At 37.1% G+C, this 23,068-nt stretch overlaps 1 protein-coding gene across 6 annotated transcripts in view; it reads left to right on the forward strand.

Moving 5' to 3' along the window:
- Gabra3 (gamma-aminobutyric acid type A receptor subunit alpha3) overlaps positions 1–23,068 on the forward strand; it is a 240,401-nt gene that overhangs the window by 49,787 nt on the left and 167,546 nt on the right. For 5 of the 6 annotated variants that reach the window (XM_042268890.2, XM_006991865.4, XM_042268889.2 and 2 more), the window contains one exon: positions 22,413–22,583. In XM_042268890.2, the coding sequence (XP_042124824.1) occupies positions 22,444–22,583 (140 nt within the window). In that variant the 5' untranslated portion in view covers positions 22,413–22,443. Of the gene's footprint in view, positions 1–15,439; positions 15,493–22,412; positions 22,584–23,068 lie in introns of those variants that run through there. The other variant, XM_042268892.2, reaches the window with a different exon arrangement.

Below are 23,068 nucleotides of genomic sequence, written 5' to 3' on the forward strand. Positions count from 1 at the left end.
GAATTATGGGTTAATTTACATGTGAGAGCTAGTTAGTAATAAGCCTGAGCTAATGGCCAAGCAGTTATAAAATAATATAAGCCTTTGTGTGTTTACTTGGGTCTGAGTGGCTGCAGGACCAGGTGAGACACAGAAAAACTTCTGACTACAAGTATTTTCTGTTTTCTCTTTATTCACTTATGTTAATTGTGATATTTGAATTTATTCATTTTTGCTAGCCTAATCTGTTGAAAAATGAATGTTGTATTTGTTTACTTCAACAGCTCAATTTATTTCATTTATTTTTTCTTTCTGCATTTCTATTTTTGTTCTCCAGTAGTGCCAATGAGAACAGGAAGTTTTATGAGTTGCTACTAATATTGAGGGTGAATGAGAATAGGAAATGTACCTGTGTGTATTTCAAAGAACAGTGCAGTTCAAAATATATTCTTTCAGAAAATGATCACAAGAAATTTTTACTTATTTAGTCCTTAGTCTTCTAAGTTGCTCTTTATGTGTAAACGAGATTACCTTATTAGTTTTTATAATCATTGGGTCTTGTATACAGTGTTTTAGAGGAGGAAATATGTCTTCATAGTCCAAGGGAATTTATTGTAATCCCTCCTTTTGTTCACATTTCTCTCTCTCTCTCTCTCTCTCTCTCTCTCTCTCTCTCTCTCTCTCTCTCTCTCTCTGTGTGTGTGTGTGTGACATGTGTGCAGTTACCTGTGGAGGGCAGAAGAGGGTGTACCTGGAGTTTCAGGTGGTTGTGAGCCACCCAATGTGGGTGCTGGAAACTGAACCAGAATCCTTTGGAAGAAAAGTAAGCATTCTTAATCATTGAGACATCTCTTCAATCCCCAGAGTCTACTCTTAATACCAGTGTATATAATACAATTACCTTTAGACATTATAATTAGGCTTCACCCACATTATCTTTGTGAATCAAACATCACCCTCCCACTATCTTTTAGTGTTACTGCTCATTTTTAGTGAGCAATTGAAAGAAAATATTTTGAATTGCATTAATTCAGAGGATAGGGGTCTCAAATTTAGAAGTTATCAAATTAAAATCCATAAAAGGCATCCAAGAGAAATGAAATGAACATGGCATGACTCATATGAAGATGTTTTTGTATCAAGTGTTCATTGGAAAAAATACTAGATTAGAGAAAGGCGAATAAAAGCAAGCTGCCATAGAAACTGTTGTCATACCGATCAGTGAACAGAAATATTTACAACTTTTCCTTCACCAGTCCTGCTTTAAAGGCTGTTTTACCTACTGGGGTTCAAAATCTGAAGTAGTTTACCTGTTTATATAAATTTGGTAGTAGTGATGGGGATTGAGACCAGAGCATTGTGTATATTAGGCAAGCACTCTAAAACTGACAAAGTCAAGATGCTACTTTTTACTTAAAATTTTAAATCATTACCCCCTTCCTGGTCCTCCCTTCATCTCCTCTTCACTCTTTATCAAATTTGTTGCCTTTTATGATCATAATGATGATTATTATTCCTCATGTACATATATAAATGCATAAATATGCAAATACAACCTGCAAAGTCGATTTAGTGTGGCTTGTGTACCATGATTTCAGGACTGACCACTTTGTATTGGATAGCCAAATAGGGAACTCATCCCTGGGAGAGGCTATTTTCCCCCTCTCAGTAGTCATTAGTTACATATGGTTCTTCATTTAGGGGTGGAACCCCTTGAGATTTCCCCCTTCCACATTAGCATGTCTATTGGGGTTCTTATTTAGGTCTTGTTTAGGCAACATTATTGTTGCAGTATCATGAGTATAGTTCCCCTGATATTTCTAGAAGACAATCTCACAGCAGACTTCCTGTTCCTCTGGCTGTTATGATCTTTCTTCCCCTTCTTCCTTGATGTTCCCAGAGCTTTAGATGCAGGAATTGTGCTGTAGATATATCTATTGGGACTGGACACCCCAAAGTCCAGTTGTTGTCTACATTTTGATTGGTTGTGGTTTTCTGTAATGATGTCTGTTTGCTGCAAATAGAAACTTCTTTGATGTGAGATGAGAGCTACACTTATCTGTAAGTATAAGGAAACAGTTGGGAGTTATTATGGTTTTATGAAGTTCTCACCATTACCATTTAGAGAAAAAATGTCTGCAATGTGAGAGTCTGCCTATGATAAAAGTTTTGAACAGTTAAGAGGAAATAGGAAAAGAAATTCATTCATGAAAATTCAAATCATTCACTTGTATTGGGTGTATAGATGGTGAATATGCTGTGCAACTAATTCAAATAATTGTGTGATTTTCTTCAACCACATTCATCACAAACTTTGTATAAATTGATCCAAAAAATATATTCTAAGTAGGAGGTCGTTTATGCAAAATGCTGGTGAAAGAGTAGTTTAGATGATTTGCTATTGGATCTAGCCAGCCCAAGAGTCTGAAAAACATTAGAGGAATCAATAGATTATAATAGTAATTTCAAAGAAAAAAGACTGGGTTTACAAAATAGAAAAATAATAGAGTAAGGGTGTAGTTTAGAGATATTAAAATTTAAGATTTGTGACATGGAATATTTTTCATAAGATACACAAGGTATAAATATAGAGTGCTAATATAGAATGGGAGGATAATTACTAAGTATTGTGGAAATAAAACAACCATTCTATGTACACTACCGACACAGATAAATGTAAGATAGTGACAGTGACATAAGGACATGAAAACTGAGCTAAGCTCTGTTTTGGAATCAATGTGAGCATGTAGAGGAGAAAGGGCTTTGAAATTACATTGATATAATTATGATCATGTCTCCAAATTACATATATATATGAGGACACACATGCCATAATTCAGAGTAAAGCTGCTAAAAGAGTTATTTTGACAGAAAGCTTAAGTGTTTTTAATTTTCAATGATTTATTTATTTCTATTTTATGTGCATTTGTAGATGAATGGTCTTATTAAATGAGAAACACAGAGCCAATTGCAGAGTTAAAAGCCCAAGAGGACAGAGCAATAGCTGAGAGTTGAGCTTACCCTTCGCTGCTGTCCTTCCCCTTAGCAAGTTACCTACTTCCTGTGTGTCTGTCCTTTTTATTGACTTTCTGTTCTGTCTTCTCATTGGTTGTAAACACTACCACATGACCTCCTTGTCACTGCTTGTCTATACAGACCTCTGGGTCTCTATGGTTGGTATTGAGATTGAAGGCGTGTGTCTCCATGCTCTCTGTATCCTTGAACACACAGAGATCTGCCTAGCTCTGCCTCCCAAGTACTGGGATTAAAGGTGTGCACCACCACTGCCTAGCTTCTGCTATGGCTTGCTATTAGCTCTGAACCCCAGGCAACTTTATTTATTAACATACAAATAAAATCACATTTCAGTACAAATAAAATATCACCATATGCATTGGTGTTCTGCTCACATGTATGTCTGTGTGAGCGTGTCAGATCCCCTGGAACTGGAGTTAGAGACAGCTCTGGGCTCCATGTGGGTCCTGGGAATTGTACCTGGGTCCTCTGGAAGAGCAGCCAGGGCTCTTAACCACTGAACCATCTCTTCAGCCTGAAAGCTTATTTTTAAAGCAAAAATATTGGAAGGAAGGGGAATTGTTTTTCATAAATGAAAGATTTAAAGGCCCAGAAGAAGGTTTACAAGAGAAGACTATCTACAGAATTTATCTCTGAATAGAAAAGGGTAGTCAGAAGTGTGTAACCATGAATTCAGGAAAATACTCAGTAATTTTTCCAATAAATATTTTATTGAGTGGTTACCATGTGCCAGGCATTGGCTAATAGAACAGAGATGGAGATAAAAATCCCACACTAATGAAGCTTATATTTGGTAGGGGAAAACAGGCAATGAAGAAATAAACATTATTGTAGGTGATAACAAAGGCTTAAGTAAAATGAAACTGAATAAGTGGGGAGAGCAAACAAGTGGACAAGAGTGCAGTTTCAGATTAGAAAAGCATATGTGAAGTTCTGTAATCTGACTAGCCTTCTAAAGCAATTGAGAGGTTGATCCAAATTGATACATGAAGGAAGAACATTATGACAGAAGGAAGAACAAGGCAATGTGTCTAAAGCAGGAGCCATGGGCACTTTTAGGAAATGCCAGGAAAACAAGTGTGGCCTGGTGTTAAGGAGGAGAGTGAGGAATAAAGAGATGATTTTAGTGGGAGCTTGTGGTCAGATCATGTAGATGGCTCAGGTCATAGCAAGTACTGTGGAGCTAATGCAAATACACCATGCAAGCTTGAGAAAGGGTGAAGTAGAATCTCTGTTAACAGTGCAGACAATGGACTACAAAGGGGCAAAAGTGGAAGCCTAGTGACAAATTAGGCTATTGCCACAGTCAAGATTCTGCTGCTAACACAGAACTAGAACACCTGAGATGCAGTGACCTAGAAAGGAAAGTTTAATAAGGGTCGTGTTCTGAAGCCTGAGAAGTCTGGGAGCCTGGTGTCAAATCTGCTGTTTCTGAGTAAGGCCTCCTATGTCTTAAGCTCATGATGGAAAGCCTAAGACAAAGAAAGGGCTGTGTGCAGAGGAGGGCAATCACCAGAGTGGGCTTACTTTGTAGTAGCATGCTCTCATGGTACTAAATCAGTCTCGTGAAAGAAAAGTGTTATTGATTTATTTATGAGAGATCTACCTCCCAAACTCAGACATCTCCTATTATGCCCCACATCCAGTGTCCCAGTGTTCCAAATATCAATATGAATTTTAGTGGAAAAAAATCAACAAAGGAAGCTGTTAACAGAGAATAGAAGAGAAAACTGATGTATGTATGTAGATTGGACAGTGGATGGAGAAAGAAGACCTTGGTATATTATTTGTGTCTTCAATGATTCTATTTTTGGCTGTTTTGCTTCCTTGGAATGGTGCCTGGCTTATAAGATGGTGCTTCATAAGTTTTGAGCTAAGAATAAGAAGATAAGTTTCAGTGGGGTACAGGTGAAAATAATTGACAGTTATGGACCACTGTAGTTTACACATTAAGCTTGATGATTTAGTCTATATTTGATGTAGATTTATTATTTATTACTATGTGATTATTATAACTATCAATGTTTTATAGGTTATAATGTTGAATCATATAATTTTCCCAATATCAGATTTCTATGTGGCTTATTAAGGACAGTAACTAACATCTTATTGATTCCAAAACTTTGAATGACAGTGCTTTGAGGCTAGGGAGGATTGCACAGCCTTAGACAAAACTCTGGTGACAACCTTGGGCAAATAATTCATAATTTGGTTTGTGGTATCTGGGAAAATTCTAGCAGTTATAACCTCAGATCATAAAATCGGTGGAGTTGAAATACATTTTAAGAATTCCAGTGGAAGACTTGACTGTATCTGTGTTGTGTTCACAGCAGTTTCTCAAATATTCATAAGACATATTTGTATTTGTATGGGGATTTCTCAGTGTGCTCTTTTTGGTAACAGGTATTGGGCTCACCATATTATGTATGTTATTTTATCTATTCTTTATAGTCCTTATATTGCTATCTCTAATTTTCATTGAAGAAGGACAATCTTTAAAAGTCTAACATGGCTAGGATTTGTCAGTTCCCAATAGCTTCTGGATCAAGCAGGTTGCAAAGTCCACCCTGCAACCCCACCCTTTATAGCATCTTACTTCATTTATTCTGCATGTTTCATGATAACATCCATCTATTCAGTTGCTGTTCTTAAAATACTCATTATTTGTCAGGCACTCTCCTATGCGTTACTCATGCAGTAAGCTCTCTGTATTGGCAAGTTCTGGACCCACAGATTCAATCAACCACAGATTGAAAATATTTTCAAAAATCACATTTGTGCCAAATATGTGCAGACATTTCCCACAGATTCAATCAACCACAGATTGAAAATATTTTAAAAGTTCATGTCTGTGCTTATTGTGTGCAGATATTTTTTTCATTTTTCCTTCAGCAGTATAATGACTTGTGTTGAATTACATTGTAATATATGTGATCTAGAGAGAATATTTAAACTATTTAGGAGGGTGTGCATAGGTTCTAGGTAAATGTTGTGCCTTTCTGTGTAAGAAACTTGACTGTCTGAGGAATTTTGGTATTTGGGAATCCTGGAATGAATCACTCATAGATACTGAGGAAGAATTATGTATCTCTGAATAAAATAAATAAAAATAATAGTTCACACTGACCTTAAACTGTTCCATGGACAAGGATAATAACAAAACACAATTATAAAGGTGACATTTAAATAAAAATTTGAAGGACTCAAGGGAACAAATATTCCAGAAATTTCATAAAAAATGTTCTAGGTGAAATATATAGCATTGAAAATGCATTACGGTAAGAACATGCCTGATAGTGCAATGGATTGCAAGGAATCCACAGTGGCCAAAGTGAAGGGCCTAGCAGGATGGTAGACTAGGGTCAGATTTACAAGCTGCTAGGGGTTGAACTGTGTTTGGTCTTATAAATCATAGGTCAGTTCTAAAAATATTTTAAAGTTTTATGTTTATGCTGTCTTTTAAATTCAATATATATATATATATATATATATATATATATATATATATATTTCGTTTTTTGAGACAGGGTTTCTCTGTGTAGCATTGCGCCTTTCCTAGAACTCACTCTGTAGCCCAGGCTGGGCTCGAACTCACAGAGATCTGCCTGGCTCTGCCTCCCAAGTGCTGGGGTTAAAGGCGTGCACCATCACCACTGAGCTAAGATACAATTTATCTTGAGCATATCCACCCTCATTCCTCTCCTCCAACTTTTCCTAGATCCACCCATCTCATCTCCCTCCTAATGTCATATTCTCCTTTGTGATGATTTGTTTAATTATTTTTAATTATCCTTCCTGATCTACTTCATGGAGCTATCTCTTGGTTTTTTATTAATTTATGTATTTTAAGATCTTGAAAGTAATACATTTATTTAAATATGGACAAGTATATGTATATATTTTTATTTCTTTTATTTTTGACATTACAATATGTCAATATTGCATCATGTCTCTTTTCCATTTCCTCTTCCTAAACTATCCCATGTTATTACCGCTTGCTCTCTTTCAAATTCATGCCCTTTTTCCTTCATTGTTCTTGTGTTGGTGGTGGTGGTGGTGGTGGCGGTGAGTGAGTGTGTGTGTGTGTGTGTGTGTGTGTGTGTGTGTGTGTGTGTGTATGCGCACACGAGAGTGAGTTTAGTCATCTCTAAAAACCTACAAGCAATATTATACATAGTAAGGCTTTTGAAATAAAAAAAATGTCAGCTTTGGACAGCGTAAGACATGATCTAACTCAATAACCAAAGTTTACCTTGCCTCCTACATGGAGAGCAGATTTGCTGCTTACATGAACAAGGGCAGTCTCAAAAAATTCAAGGTATTTTGATAAGATGTAATGAATCAGATTGTATTGGAGGAGGTGATGACTACTGGTTTTATTCTGGATATGTTTCATTTAGAATAGAGCTGCTGATAAATTGAATACAAAGTATGAATGTAAAAGAAGTCAGGAATAGCATCAAAGTCTGCACACTGAGCAAATGAAAGCATGGAAATGCTATTACTTGAGGAAGAAAATTGTGAGAGGTCTAGGCCTGTGTAGGTATGGGTGGAGGGTAACTGAATGCCATGTTGAGCCCATATGGCCTTACTGTCTTCTATGGACTGTACTCTTATGAATGCACACCATTCTTGTCTCCATCTTACAATGTAGTAAGTTGACTTTGTCATACCAACTAAAAACAAATATTCTTTCTTTCCTTGAATCTTAGTTTTCTGAATGTTCATAGAATTATATGTACAACTACTGTAATTGACAATTCATTTGCCATGAATTTGTACATAATATTTGTATGTTCATACATTATAGGAAATTATTCACCATAGTCATTATTACCCTAAAAACATCATTTGTTCACTACAGCCACTTTTTATGTGTATCTGGGCTGTCTGCTCTTTTAAAAAAAAATGACCATGTCTGCTCACTCATGGATGGATACTGAATTTTTGTTGCTGTCTCATAATGGTCTACTGTCATGGCTATCTCCTCCTATATCATGTTGCCTAACTCCCGAGTTTTGTTATCATGATACACACACTGTGTTCCTGTATTATGTTGAGGACAAGTATACCAAATATTTCATGGATCTCAAAGTTTTCAGTTTATTCACTATACTCACTTGAAAAAAGCTACCACATTTATTGTAAATATTTTGGTTATTTTTCTACAATCATTTTCTTTGACTATGTAATAGTTATCTGAGCACATGCCTTGACTATATGTTCATCTAATGCTAACTGTTAATGTGAAACATTTCTCTATCCATATATCAGACATGAGTTCTGCTCTGTGAATATTTCCCCCCCCCAATTATACTTCAGAGCCCTTCATATAAAAGGTGTTATCTTAGCCATTTTTTAAAAAATAGTATATTTACTTATTTCTGAGACAGGGTCTCTCTCTACATAGCCCACTGTCCTGGAACTCACTGTGTACACCAGCTAGCCTCAAACTCACAGAGATCCACCTGCCTCTGTCTCCAAAATGCTGGAATTTAAGACATGCACCACCATGTCTGGCATCATCTCAACCATTTTTAAGTACATACTGCAGCAATGTTGAATTTATCCATGTTGTTGCCGGTTATTCAATTGCATGTTTTAATTATGCGTAATGACTTTTGTATGTATGTTTTTGGTTTGTACATCTTTGTGTGTGTATATTATGTTAATTTGATCTACTCTTATGATGTATACTAATCAAGCAAGTATAATAAACATTTCTTTATAATCAACCACTAATCACTTTTATGTAATGGAAATTTCATACTTGTCTATTCATTTGTGAAAATATTGTAGATTGAATGCATGATTATCCTACTGTGCTATAAAAAACAAGAAGTTTCCTCTTCTCTGTGTTTTGGTGTCCCTTATTATCTTCTTCTTGTCTCTCCTCCCCTTGCCCTTTCTATTCTCTAGTGACCACTGTTCCATCTTTTCTCTTTCTCTCCCCCCCCCCACATCCTAGCTGTAGTTCATCTCCCTCCTGCCCTCCCAGTTCCTCTCCCCTACCTCACTCTGTCACCATACCCCAATCTGTTGGGGACTATTGGGGTCCAGCCCCTAATAGTCTCCTTTCCAGGGTCCGCGGAAGGATCTATCAACCAGCTGAGAATCTATTCTTTAAGGTCGGTAAATCAGTCTATGCACGCAGAGTTCTTTGGTCCATTCGCTTTAATTCTCCTGGCATAACATCCTTTATACACAGCTTCAGTTCTGTTCTCATGTCTAGCTCCTTTCTTGCCTGATTTCTCTATATTTATCTACTGTCCCCTCTAGGTTCTATCTTAATTCCTTCATATAGTTCTGCCCCTTCTAGGTTCTCATCCATCTTGTTCCTTCCCATATCATCTCCTCTCCCGTCTCCTTCTCTCTCATCTGGCTCTTCCTCATCTTCCATCTCATTCCTCTAGAACTCTCCTGTAGCCCTTCAATCTACTTCTTCCCCATCTCAGTTTGTTCCTCTCAAGTTCTTACCCATCTAGTTCTTCCATTCTCTTCTCTCTCCTCTTCCTGTCCTCTGTTTTACAGTTATATATCTCCCCAAAATCACAATCCTCCCCTCCACCCAGGACACTCAGCCTGAACTTCCTCAGGCAGTGATTGTCCACTATCAGGATCAAATGGAGGGTTGATAAGAATTACAAAGAGGGGCACTAGTTGTTAATTACCATTTGTGACCCAAAAGGGAAGTGACTAATGAATTAACTAAAGGCTAAATATGGGTAATATCTAAGAAGAGGGATCTTACGTGCACAACTATAATCTTAAATGTGTTTGGTAAAGGATGTTAAAAAATCTATAAGTTGCTAAGTCAATGGGAGAAAATAAAACTGTCTTCTTTTTCCTGTGGCTCCTATCTGTCCAAGCTGTCTGCCGTTTTTCTGCAGGGTGGGGGAAAGTGAGCTCAGTCTCTAGGCAACCTGTGTACAGCTAGATGCCTCTGGTGATAGTTAAAGGGAGATCTGGAACTGGAGGTAAGGTTTGGGAAAGGAGGAAGTTAAGCTTAATTAGCACATCCACCAGGCCTTTTCAGACAGGTGGCCTGGATGCTTAAGTCTGTTCTTAGAAAGTACAGAGGTATCTCTGATAAGGTACTTTCCTCCATCCGGTGATGGACCTGGCCGGATGCTACCAATAATGATAATTACAGGGAGGCTTGAACTGGGAGTTCTGGCTGAGCATAGCTGTTAGCACAGAAGGTTATCTAAATATTCCTAGAAGTGGTTAGGTAAGTAGTTAGAGGTCTATAAAGTTAGTAAGGCTGTAAGAAAGGAGGGGTCTGAGCTAAATTGTGTAAAGCTATTACTTAATGTCTACCTGACCTAGGCGGTGTCCCCTTGTGGAATTTACCTTAAGTCAGGAGACTCACCTGTGGGTTGTTATTACTGTTAATCCTCGGAAATTGGGTGACCACCTGGGTGATGTCTCCTTTAGTCCTTGAAAGTGGGTAGGGGAGATATCTGATTCCAGAGAAAGCCTTTCCTAAGGCTGTTCTCCAAATGCCTGGAATGTGTATGTCTAGAGAGTGATCAGTCCACATTGTTAGCCCTTCTTAGGGAAAAATCAATTGGGAAAACTATGAAGGCACACATGATTTTCATAACAGAATACAGCTGATATATAACAAGCCAAGTAACACCAAAAACTCCTTGGGATTTGGCTTCCTCTGGAGGAATTCCCTGATTCCTCCAGGTAGTGACTTTGCCATAACCAGCTGAGTTCTTATGATATTCCTGCGGCCCGCAGCAGTTCCCCTTTTTTCATTTAGTTAAAAAAATTTTTTTTGTAGGACAGTGAATATGTAGATAAACTTAAGTTTGGAGATTTCTGAAAAATGATAAGTAATGATTAACACTGATATTTAATCAATATTGTACCTATGATATATATATTTATAATCAATAGTCTATATAGATGGCAGGCTGAGGATTAGTTTAACCATCTAATTGGCATAGCTGTATATAGTTAGAATAGCTCTGTCTCAAAAAGGGAGCAGGGGAATAACATAAAAATCTATCCTTAGCAAGTATTGCATGATATGGTCAAAAAGTGTCTGAATACTATGATTGTGACTTATCAAGAAGAAATGGTTAGTTTAGAACATTAACTGTATCTATTAATCTTTGGTTAGTGGTATTAATTTGGTTAACCTGTCTTTTAAGGAGGCATAGTTAAAGAGTTACCTGAGTAAGTCATGAGCACCTGTGGGACCAATGTTGCAGATGAAGCTTACCTAGTTTAAATTTGTAATCAATGCAATATTAAACCACTAGCTATGAGAAAACAGTAATAACCTGTGTCAGGGTATACATAGCAAGACTTACATACATATCATAAGTACATGAGGAGAATTATCTGATAGTACATACATTTCAGGATCATGGGCAAGACTTATACAATTGATAAGAGAGCATTTTTAAGGGCAGTCCAGCCCCTGGGCTGGAGAGTTCAGTTCACAAAGAGGGGTCCGTGACAAAGGGGGCTGTAGAAATCTCCCATGGTTGCTTCCTGCAGATATGGGGGCGAAGCTGGGGGTCTTGAGTCCTGGAATGCAGTGGAAACCCAGGAAGCACAGGCTGTCTCAGGCTCTGTGAGACAGGCAGTGTAGCAGAATTTTCTGTCTCGTGGGCTGCAGGGCGTGACGCAGGGTTGGGCCGGACAGCACATCGGTGTGGGTTGGAGGGTGGGGTGCAGACCTGCAGCTAGACAGCATGTCCATGGTCCAGAGGATGACAACCTGTAACTCTTTAAATGGTTAGAATTTCTGCTGGAAATAAATGTGTATTAATGGTAGAACATGCAGCCGAGGAGTTTTAAAGATGAGGAGTTTTAAAGAGGAAACTTTTTCTCTTAGGTGTACCTATAGGATATTAAATGCATGGTTAGCAAATGAGAGAAGGGGATACCAGGCCAGGGAGAGGGAAGGCTCCTCCCCCACCCAGAGAAGAAAAATTTTGTAAGTGGGAGATAAGAACTGTAGTTAGGTTGTATTCCTCCCAGTCCTTCTAGGCTTGTGAGCATTGGCAAATTTTGATCTCCTGAAGCTTATAAGAAACTTCTTAATAAGACAAAATCTTAGACATGTTAGCAATATAACAGTGGTAAATTTTGTAGAAGAGAATTATTATTTCTAATCATATTTCTATGAGTTTTATATCATTGATGAACAGTTCATCAAAAGGATCTGGAATTGTATCAATTTATTTATATTTAACACTCAATATTTAAGAATCTAGAGGTAAATAACAGTCTGTATTCAGTCTGGCAGCTTTAGAGCGCCTTTGTCCTGCTGTGGCCTAGTATATGGTGTGACCAGGCGATCCAGGATTCATAAAGGCAGGTCAATGTCCTGTGAAGACATGTAGGCATATCCTCCTCCTGACAGTATGAAAACATGAAGACCTTTTTAAATACCAGTGAGAAGATCACAGAGGCTTAGGTGTGACTTTGTGGCTTGGCCTGGGAGTAATAAGGAATGCCTGTAGTGGGAGATATGAAAAATCTAAGCTCCAATTCTTAAGAGTTCTTGAAGTATAAGTAAGGCTATTGTCTATATATGAGTTCTAGGCATTCCTAAAATTGAAAAGCAGTAAAAATAAATGGTGTATTACTCCTTATTTCATAAACAGAAATCATAAGGATGTAAGCCTCATGGTGAGCTTCCATAGGGAAAGAATTTGTAATTGTTGGACAGACATAAGAAAAGGTGCCAGTATATCCTGTAGTTATTTGCCATTCTATAGACTCATAAGTTTCATAGTTTGACATAAACATATCATCTGTGCAATAAAATTATTGTAAGATACACACACACACACACACACACACACACACACACACACACACACACATATATATATATAATTATTAGGTTGGGGGACTGTGAGGAAGCTATAACTGACAGTTAGTTCTGAAAGTTAATCTGTATTGATAAAATGAGGAATTCTGTTCAAAGAATGAGTCCTGGATAAACAGAACTCGCGTTTCCTGTTCTATATGTCGGCTTTGGCCTCCATCATGGCAGGGTGAGTAGCAAGCTACGAGTATTTGAAATGCTGACAATCTTTAGGGTGAGGAGGCATGGTAAAGAAGCAATCGTGTACATCTATGACAATTATTTTTTGGTTTCTGGGGATGGCCGTGGGAGATGGGAAGCCAGGCTGTGAGGTTCCCCTTGGCTTTAATAAATTATATTTAACTTCTTAAGGTCTGTAACAGTCTATAATCCTGATATTCCTAAATAAAAAGATATTGGGGTGATTTAAAGGCTGGTGGGGGGCTTTATATGCCCAATATTTAAGTTTTTCCTCCACCAGACAGGTAGCAATTACAATTCTCTCAGCATTTAAAGTCATGGCTTAACCCAGATAGGAGCATCAGATTTACAAGTAATGGGTTCAGCAGTGGACAGTGGCCCCTAGGATAAATTTTGATACTTTAGGCCACGTCTGTCATTTATAATTTCTGGAATAAAGGGCCCAATTATGCCTTGAGCTTGTTTACTCAAGTTCCTTTAAGTTTAAAACCCATCTAATGCATTTGAGATGATATTAGTTCATAGCAGAGATTAATGGTACATCCATTTGTTACAGTATGTCTCTTTCCCATAGTGTGTTAGGTATGGTGGATGACATGGGCAAAATATGTCATAATTTTATCTATCTGACCATCTTAATATTTTTGAGTTGCTAGCAATAATATTAGGTTGACCTAGGCCTATAAGAGATGAAGGAGTAATAGTCATCTTAAGTACTTGGCAAATCTTTTCCTGAAATATAAGAAACAACCGTGCTTATGCCTAGCAAGCCAATTACTTTTCCCCCTGTATTTTAAGTGTTTAGTTGGTTTGGAATATTTAATTTCCTGAACCCAGAAGGCCATATTGCTGGAATCCATACCAGCAGCTCCCTTAGGCGCTGCCCTGCATGAATCCTCCTCCATTTCTGTTTAGAAAAAAAAGCAGATCTCCCATGAGTATCAACAAAGCGTGGCACCTCCCCATGAATTGACACTGGGCAAGGTGACCCAGTATGAGGAGTAGGGTCACAAAAGCCTGTAAAAGAGTCAGAGACAGTCCCTGTTCCCATTGTTAGGAGTCCCACTAGAGGACCAAGCTACCCAACTGCAGCATATATGTAGAGTGGCTAGGTCAATCCCATGCAGGCTCTCTTGTTTTTGGTCCAGTCTCAGTGAGCCTCTATGAGTCCAGGATAGTTGATTCTGTGGGTTTTCTTGTGGTGTCCTTGACCTCTCTGGCTCCTTCCTCCCCTTCTTCTGTAGAATTCCCTGAGCTCTGCCTATTGTTTGGTCTGCATCGGTTCATCTCTTTATTTAGCAAGTTAGCTGGCTTGTTTTATTTAGCATAATTTATTATGTTTACAGTGGTCTGCCTGCATGTATGCCTGCAGGCCAGAAGAGGGCATCAGATCTTATTATAAGTGGTTGTGAGCCACCATGTAGTTGCTGGAAATTAAACTCAGGACCTTTGGAAGAGCCTCCATGGCTCTTAATCTCTGAGCCATCTCTCCAGCCCTATTTAGCAAAATTACTTCCCATTATATCCTTGTTGCTGCAAATGTCAGGATTTCATTCCTCATGGCTAAATAGTATTCCACTATATAAGCATAATACTATTTTATTTATCCATTCATTTGTTGAAGCATCTAGGTTGATCCACTAGCTTAGCTTTTATAAATACACTTCAATAAATGCAAGAGTGTAAGTATGTGGTACAAAGATTTCTACCGTTAAATAATACCTGATTTTGGTTCTTATTAAATTTTCTCTGGTGGTCGCTGAAATTGACCAATTTTCTTTTATTTTTTGGCTTAGTGTATGTCTGTTTAGTTAACCCTTCCATAGTTGTCTCTTAATTCTGTTAACTTTTTTTTTTGCTGTGTAGAAGTTTCTTACTTTTTCTGTTTTTACTTTTTGGGAGCTGTATGCACTATTCCTTGAAAGGGAACATGCCCACATCTCTACATCTTCTCTTGTTTTGTGATAATACAACTTGTGGACTATGATTTTCTGACATATGTGGTGACCAAATGGTTTTATTTCATAAACCTATTCTCATGCATCACAGTAACAATATTTGCTGACAAAATGGTATGCCCAATCCCTTCTGTTTATATATAAATGCATATATGCATAACACATAATGGTTATTTGAACATGTTTGTTAGTTATGATTTCACATGTTATTATTGCCTTCTTATGCATCATATGCTATATCATAATCTTGTAAGTCATGAGTAGTTATATCTGTGTAATTGTGTCATTTATTTTAGTATGATGGTTTATTGCTTTTTTAAGATCATTTATACATATCCCATAGTTACATACATTAATAGTATATTTGAATACTGATTGATGACATTTTCATTCATGTAGAATGTCTATCTTTTCTTTTAACCCAGGTTATTACTAATGAATCCTGAACATGCATCATGATTATATTGCTAGTATTCTAAGGTAGGGTCATCCCTGGGGATTCCTGGGAACTTCCCTAGCACCATATTTCTCCCTATCTCCATGATGTCTCCCTCTATCAAGATACATCTCTTTCATTGCTCTCCAACTCTGTCCCTTTTCCAGCTTGACCATCAGCATTCCTTAGCCTCTGCATTGTCTTAGTTAATGCTTTGGGTGTTGTGGTTAAGTTTTTTCTGATACTAAGATTTTGAACTCCTAATTGTTTAGGTTTCACAATCTTTCCACTTTCACCTTTTAAAAGTAACTTGTTGTAGGTTGCGCCCTTGCATAAATATATCTAAAAGTATGCTTTGCACTGTTGCATAATCTGCAAAATTCATTGTTTTAAAGAAAAAAAGAATAAGTGTATTTTTTTTTACATTTACTGATATAGGAAACAAATGTAATTTCTTTTTAAGATGTTGAAAACTCTGTTTGTCTTGTGTAATATATGCAGCTTTGAAAGTCATTTACAAGCCGGGCATGGTGGTGCATGTCTTTAATCCCAGCATCCCAGCACTTGCGAGACAGAGGCAGATAAATCCATGAGTTCAAGGCTAGCATGGTCTACAGAGTGAGTTTCAGGACAGTCAGGGCTACACAGAGAAACTCTGTCTCAAAAAAATCATTTAGCAATGTGTCATGCTTTTAATTTCATATATAAACCTCAATCTCCGGTAACTTTGGAGTGTTTATTGTTCCCTTGTGAGTAGATCAACCCTCTGTCAGATATGGGGTTGGTGAAGCTCTTTTCCCATTCTGTAGGCTGACGTTTGTCTTATTTACCATGTTGTTTGCATTACAGAAGCTTCTCAGTTTCAGGAGGTCCCATTGATTAATTGTTGCGCTCAGTGTCTGTGCTACTTGTATTATATTTAGGAAGAGGTCTCCTGTGCTAATGTGTTCAAGACTATTTTCTACTTTCTCTCCTATCAGGTTCAGTGTAGCTAGATTTATGTTGAGCTCTTTGATACACTTAACTTGAGTTTTGTTCATGGTGATAGATATGGGTCTATTTCAATCTTCTTCATGTTGTCATCCAGTTATGTCAGCATCATTTGTTGAAGATGCTTTCTTTCTTCCATTGTATAGTTTTCGACTTCTTTGCCAAAAACCAAGTGTTCATGGGTGTGTGGATTAATATCAGGGTCTTTGATTTGATTCCATTGATCCACATGTCTGTTTTTATGCCAATACCAAGCTGTTTTTATTACTATAGCTCTATAGTAGAGCTTGAGGTCAGAAATGGTGATGCCTCCAGAAGTTGCTTTGTTGTACAGGATTGTTTTTGCTATCCTGGGTTTTTTGTTTTTCAGTATGAAGTTAAGTATTATTCTTTCCAGGTCAGTGACAAGATGCATTCGGATACTGATGGGGATTGCATTGAATCTGTTGATTGCTTTTGGTAAAATTACTATTTTTACTATGTTAATCCTACCTATCTATGAGCATGGGAGATCTTATCATTTTCTTTTATCTTCTTCAGTTTCTTTCTTCAATGACTTAAAGTTCAAATACAAGTCTTTCACTTGCTTACTTAAAGTTATCTCAAGGTATTTTATATTATGTGTGGCTATTGTACATGGTGATGTTTCTCCGATTTCTTTCTCAGCCCATTTATCTGTAACACGAATTGCTAAATGCTCTTATTAATAGAAAACCCAGAGCCAGATATTGGGGTGAAAGCTGAAAGATCAGAGAGCAGAGCAAGCCAGCTAGATCTTATCTCTATGAAATCTTCGGTCTAAAGAGACCAACTTCCTGTTTACTCACACATTATATATCTCTCTGTGCTCTACCATCTTTCTTCTTTCCTAGTGCTTGGATTAAAGGCATGTGCCACCATGCCTGACTCTGTTCCCATTGTGGCCTTGAACTTACAGAGATCCAGATGGATCTCTACCTCCTGAATGCTAGAATTAAAGGTGTGTGCTACCACTGCCTGACCTCTATGTTTAATATAGTGGCTGACTTTGTTCTCCAATCCCCAGGCAAGTGTTATTGGGGTATACAATAGGTTGCCACATTTATCATTTGTATATGGGAAAACTACTGCGGGTTTTTTTTAAGTTAATCTTGTGTCCTGCTGCACTACTGAAGGTATTTATCAGTTGTAGGAGTTGATAGAATTTTTTGGGTCACTTATGTATACTATCATATCATCTGCAAATAGCTTCCTTTCCAATTTATATTCCCTTGATCTCCGTTTGTTGTCTTACTGCTTTAGATAAAACTTTGAGTACTATATTGAATAGATATGAGGAGAGTAGACAGCCTTGTCTTGTTGCTGATTTTAGTGGAATCGTTTTGAGTTTCTCTCTATTTAATTTGATATTGGCTGTTGGCTTGCTGTAAATTGCCTTTATGATGTTTAGATATGTTCCTTGTGTTTCTGATCTCTCCAAGATTTTTATCATGAAGGGTTGGTGGATTTTGTCAAAGGGATTTTTGGTACCTAATGAGATGATCATGCAGGTTTTTTTTTCTTTCAGTTTGTTTATATGGTGTATTACATTGACAAATTTTCATATGTTGAACCATCCTTGCATCTCTGGGATGATGTCTACTTTGTCATGGTAGATAATTTCATTGATGTGTTCTTGGATTTTGTTTGCCATTATTTTATTGAATATTTTTGCATCAATTTTCATGAGGGAGATTCTTTTTATTTGTTGCATCTTTGTGTGGTTTGGGAATCAGTGTAACTATAGCCTCATAAAAGGAGTTTGGTAATGTTCCTTCTGTTTCTATTATGTGGAACAATTTGAAGAGTATTGGTATTAGCTCTTCTTTGAAATTCTGGTAGAATTCTGCACTGAAACCATCTTGTCCTGGGCTTTTATTGCTTGGAAGATTTTAATGACTGTTTCTATTTCCTTGGGGGCTAGAGGTCTATTTAAATTGTTAATGTGGTCTTGATTTAATTTTGGTATGTGTTACCTGTCCAGAAAATTGTCCATTTCTTTCAGATTTTCCAATTTTGTGGAACACAGGTTTTTTAAGTATGTCTGTTATGTCTCCCTTTTCATTTCTGATTTTGTTAATTTGGATGTTCTCACTCTGCCTTTGGGTAGTTTGGATAAGGGTTTGTCTATCTTGTTTATTTTTGCAAAGAACAAATACTTTGTTTCACTGATTCTTTGCATTGTTTTCTTTGTTTCTATTTTATTGATTTCTGCCCTCAATTTGATTATTTCTTGGCATCTATTCCTCATGGGTGAGTGTGCTTCTTCTTGTTCTAGAGCTTTGAGTTGTGCTGTTAAGTCACTAGTGTGAGATTTCTCCAACTTGTTTATGTGGGCATTTAGTGCTATGAATTTTCCTCTTACCACTGCTTTCATAGTGTCCCATAAGTTTGGGTTTGTTGTACATTTATTTTCATTGAATTCTAGGAAGTCTTTAATTTCTTTCTTTATTTCTTCCTTGACTCATCAGTAATTCAGTTCAGCATTATTCAGTTTCTATGTGATTATAGGCTTTCTGTATTTTTTGTTGTTATTGAAATCTAACTTTAAGCCATGGTTGTCCGATAAAATACAGGAGGTTATTCCAATGTTTTTGTATCTGTTGAGATTTCCTTTGTGGTCAAGTATGTATTTGATTTTAGAAAAGGTTCCATGGGGTACTGAGAAGAAGGTATATTCTTTTGAGTTAGGGTGGAATGTTCTGTAGATATTTGTTAAGTCCATTTGAGTCATAACATCTGTTAGATCCTTTATTTCTCTGTTAAGTTTCTGTCTGGCAGATCTGTCCACTGGTGAGAGTGGGATGTTGAAGTCTCTCACTATTAATGTGTGGGGTTTGATGTGTGATTTAAGCTTTAGTAGTATTTCTTTTACATATGTGGGTGCCCTTGTTTTGGGGGCATAAATATTCAGAATTGAGACTTCATTTTAGTGAATTTTTCCTTTGATGAATATGAAGTGTCCTTCTCCATCTCTTTTGATTAATTTTATTTTGAAGTCTATTTTGTTAGATATTAGTATATCTACACCAGCATGCTTCTTAAGTCCATTTGATTGGAAAGTTCTTTCCCAGCCTTTTACTCTAAGATAGTGTCTGTCTTTGAAATTGAGGTGTGTTTCTTGTATGCAGCAGAAGGATGGATCCAGTTTTTGTATCCATTTTGTTTGCCTGTGTCTTTTTATAGGTGAATTGAGTCCATTGATATTAAAGGATATTAATGACCAGTGGTTGTTAATTCCTGTTATCTTTTGGTGTTAGTGTGTGTGTATTTCCCTTCTTTGGGATTTGCTGCTATGCAATTATCTATTCCCTGTGTTTTTGTGATAGTATATGATTTCCTTAGGTTGGAGTTTTCTTTCTAGTGTTTTCTGTAGGGCTAGATTTGTGGATAGGCATTGTTTAAGTCTGGTTTTGTCTTGGAATAGCTTGTGCACTCTGTCTATGGTAATTGAGAGTTTTCCTGGGTATAGTAGTCTGGGCTGGCATCTGGAGTCTCTTGGTGTCTGTAATATATCTTTTCAGGACCTTTTGGGTTTCAGAGTCTCCATTGAGAAGTTGGGTGTTATTCTGATGGGTCTGCCTTTGTAAGTCACTTGGCCTTTTGCCTTTGCTGTTCTTAATATTACTTCTTTATTCTGTGTGTTTAGTGGTTTAATTATTATGTGGTAAGGGGACATTTTTTTGGGATCTAGTATCTTTGGTGTTCTATTAGCTTCTTGAATCTTCATAGATATTTCCTTCAAGTTGGGAAAGTTTTCTTCCATGATTTTGTTGAATATATTTTTCTATGCCTTTGAGTTGGTATTTTTCTCCTTCTTCTAACACTATTATTCTTAGGTTTGGCCTTTTCATGGTCTCCCAGATTTCCTGGATGTTTTGTGTTATGACTTTTTTGGCTTTAGTGTTTTCTTTGACTGATGAGTCTTTTTCCTCTATTGCATCCTCCACATCAGAGATTCTCTCTTCCATCTCTTGCAATCTGTTGGTTATGCTTATATCTGTAGTTCCTATTTGTTTACTCAGATTTTCTATTTTCAGAATTCCCTCAGTTTGTGTCTTCTTCATTGTTTCTATTTCAATTTTCAGGTCTTGAACTGTTTCCTTCATCTTCCTTTTCTTCATTTTCTTAGATTTCTTTAAGGGATTTATTGATTTCTTCCTATTTTTTGTCTTTTTTTCCATCAATTTCCTTAAAGGAATTTTTCATTTCCTCTTTAAAACCTCTATCATCTCCATCAAGTTATTTTAAGGTGTCTTTCTTCTGCTTCTTCTATGTTGTGATGTTCAGGTCTTGCTGTTGTAGAATCATGAGGTTCTCATGGTGTCGTATTGCTCTTTGTGTTATGTGTATTTTTCCACTGGTGTCTATCCATCTGTTCCTCCAATTGTTGCAAGTGGTGTCTGTGTCTGAAGGAGCTGCTCTTGGTCCAATCTGTGCTTGCTGTGTTTGTGTGTCAGGGGCCCACTCTTCGTCCAATCAGACCTCTTGGTCTAATTGGAGCTGGCAGATTCTGTTTCTCAAGGAGCCCCTGAGATTGTAGGGTAGTGAGCAGGTTTGAGGTAGGTAGTGGGTCTTGTAGACTGCAGGGTCTAATGGGGGGTGTTTGTGGGGAAGCCTATCTGCAAGAGTCTTCCCTGATGGCCTGAAACTGAGGCAGCAATGTATGGGGGTTTGGGACTTTATTCATTTAATCAATCAGAATTCTTCTCCATATGGGGGTGTATTTTATGGATTGATCTTTTGCTTAAACCTTCCTTGAAAAATGTTTAATGTACCTACAATGTCTCTGAAATGTACTGATATGACTTAAAAAGATTAGTTTTGATGTGGAATGTTTAATGTTTCAAATGTGAAAAAAACAGTTTAGAGATAATAAGTAAGTACAGTTTCATTGGGTGTTTTCTTAACCTCATATATGTATTTTAAAGTATAGAGTTCATAAAACAATGCTTGTCTTCTGTACATAATCATTATTTATCATTGGTATAATTTGATAATTTAAGAAAGTCTATGCTATGCAGTTAGGCTTATATTTCTTTTTTTATGTTGTGAACCCTTTGTAAAGGACTCAGCCTTATCCTTGACTAACTCTTTATGGGGAAATGAATTGTTATTCAAGATCCATCATACTGTGTCACCCAGCATTTTTTTTTCATTCTGGGGATCTGATCTGTCTACTTAAGCTTTTCAATATTTTGGAAAAAAATTAACTCTAGAAAGATGAGAAACAATATTCACAATGCCATGAGGAGACTTCAAGTCTTAGTTTTACATATTTTTTGCAGTGCTATGTAGTTAACTAAATCAAAGTCCCCTGTGATGTTAAAGATCAAACAAGTGATTAAGGGAAATAGAAAAGAGACAGGAGAGATTATCTTTAAAAATTATTTTTAGTTTTAGTTTATTTTATGGGTATGGGTGTTTTGCTTACCTGTATGTCTGTGAAATGTGTGTATGCCTGGTGCCCACAAAAACCAGAAGAGCGTGTCAGAACCCCTGAAACTAGAGTTATAGATAGCTGTGAGCCACCCTGTGTATACTTGGGATTGAACACAAGCCCTTTGAACAAGAACATTATGCTATCTCTCTAGATTTATGGGAAACTATTTTAAGCTTTTATATTAAAAGAGGTAACTGAGGCTCAGGGAAGTTCTACAACTCACCCAGTCATTCAGGAAGCCTGGGACAGAGATGCAGCAGAAACTTCATTTTTCTGGTGACTGACCTAGAAGAGCTTTGTTCTGCCTTTTGCTCTTTCTTGGGAGAATTCTGTTATGTTCAGAAGAAACATATATTGGGAATGAATCTTTTTGACCTTGATCAGCTTTGGAATGTAAAGCAACTGGCTGGATACTAGAGAAACTTAGGAATTTTAAATCTTTCTAAACCTCTTCTTTCCCTTTGTTTTCTATTCTTTTGTTGGTCCCCTTCCCCTGTACCGTGGATCTCACAGGTCTCTCCAAGCTGCTGTCTAGTCTAAGAAGATGATAATCACACAAATGTGGCATTTCTATGTGACCAGATTTGGACTTCTTTTCCTGATTAGTATTCTCCCTGGAACCACTGGCCAAGGGGAATCAAGACGACAAGAACCTGGGGACTTTGTGAAGCAAGATATTGGCGGGTAAGAAAACTTAATCCTCGAAAGAAAATATGAATATTATGAATGCTACCTCCCAATTTACCTCTAGAGGGCCTAAATTACTCTGATCTCTGGTACTTATATATTACATTGCATTTGGAAAACAAATCATCAGTTCAGGCTGTTGTTACCTTTGAAAGAAATTTTGAAGGTCCTCTTGTACAACTCTCTACATCTCTCTAAAGACCATATTGTGATGTCATAAAAGCAGGTCTCTCCAGTCTTTTATTATTGATTTTATCTACTCTCTCTTAGAGTCCCTTTGGGGGATCACATCTACTTAGCATTGAAACAAGATTGTGAATCTCTCATTTTAAATAACTTTCTTATAGAAAATTCCTCAATTCTCTGCTCACTTTTGCATCCATGCTTCTTGAAGGAATGATATGTTTATCATCAGTACATTTCTCTCACCCATTCTTATACCCATTGATGTCAGAATTCTGACCATAGGCCTCTAAGGCAAC

This window comes from Peromyscus maniculatus, chromosome X (assembly GCF_049852395.1).
Source record: "Peromyscus maniculatus bairdii isolate BWxNUB_F1_BW_parent chromosome X, HU_Pman_BW_mat_3.1, whole genome shotgun sequence".
NCBI lineage: Eukaryota > Metazoa > Chordata > Mammalia > Rodentia > Cricetidae > Peromyscus > Peromyscus maniculatus.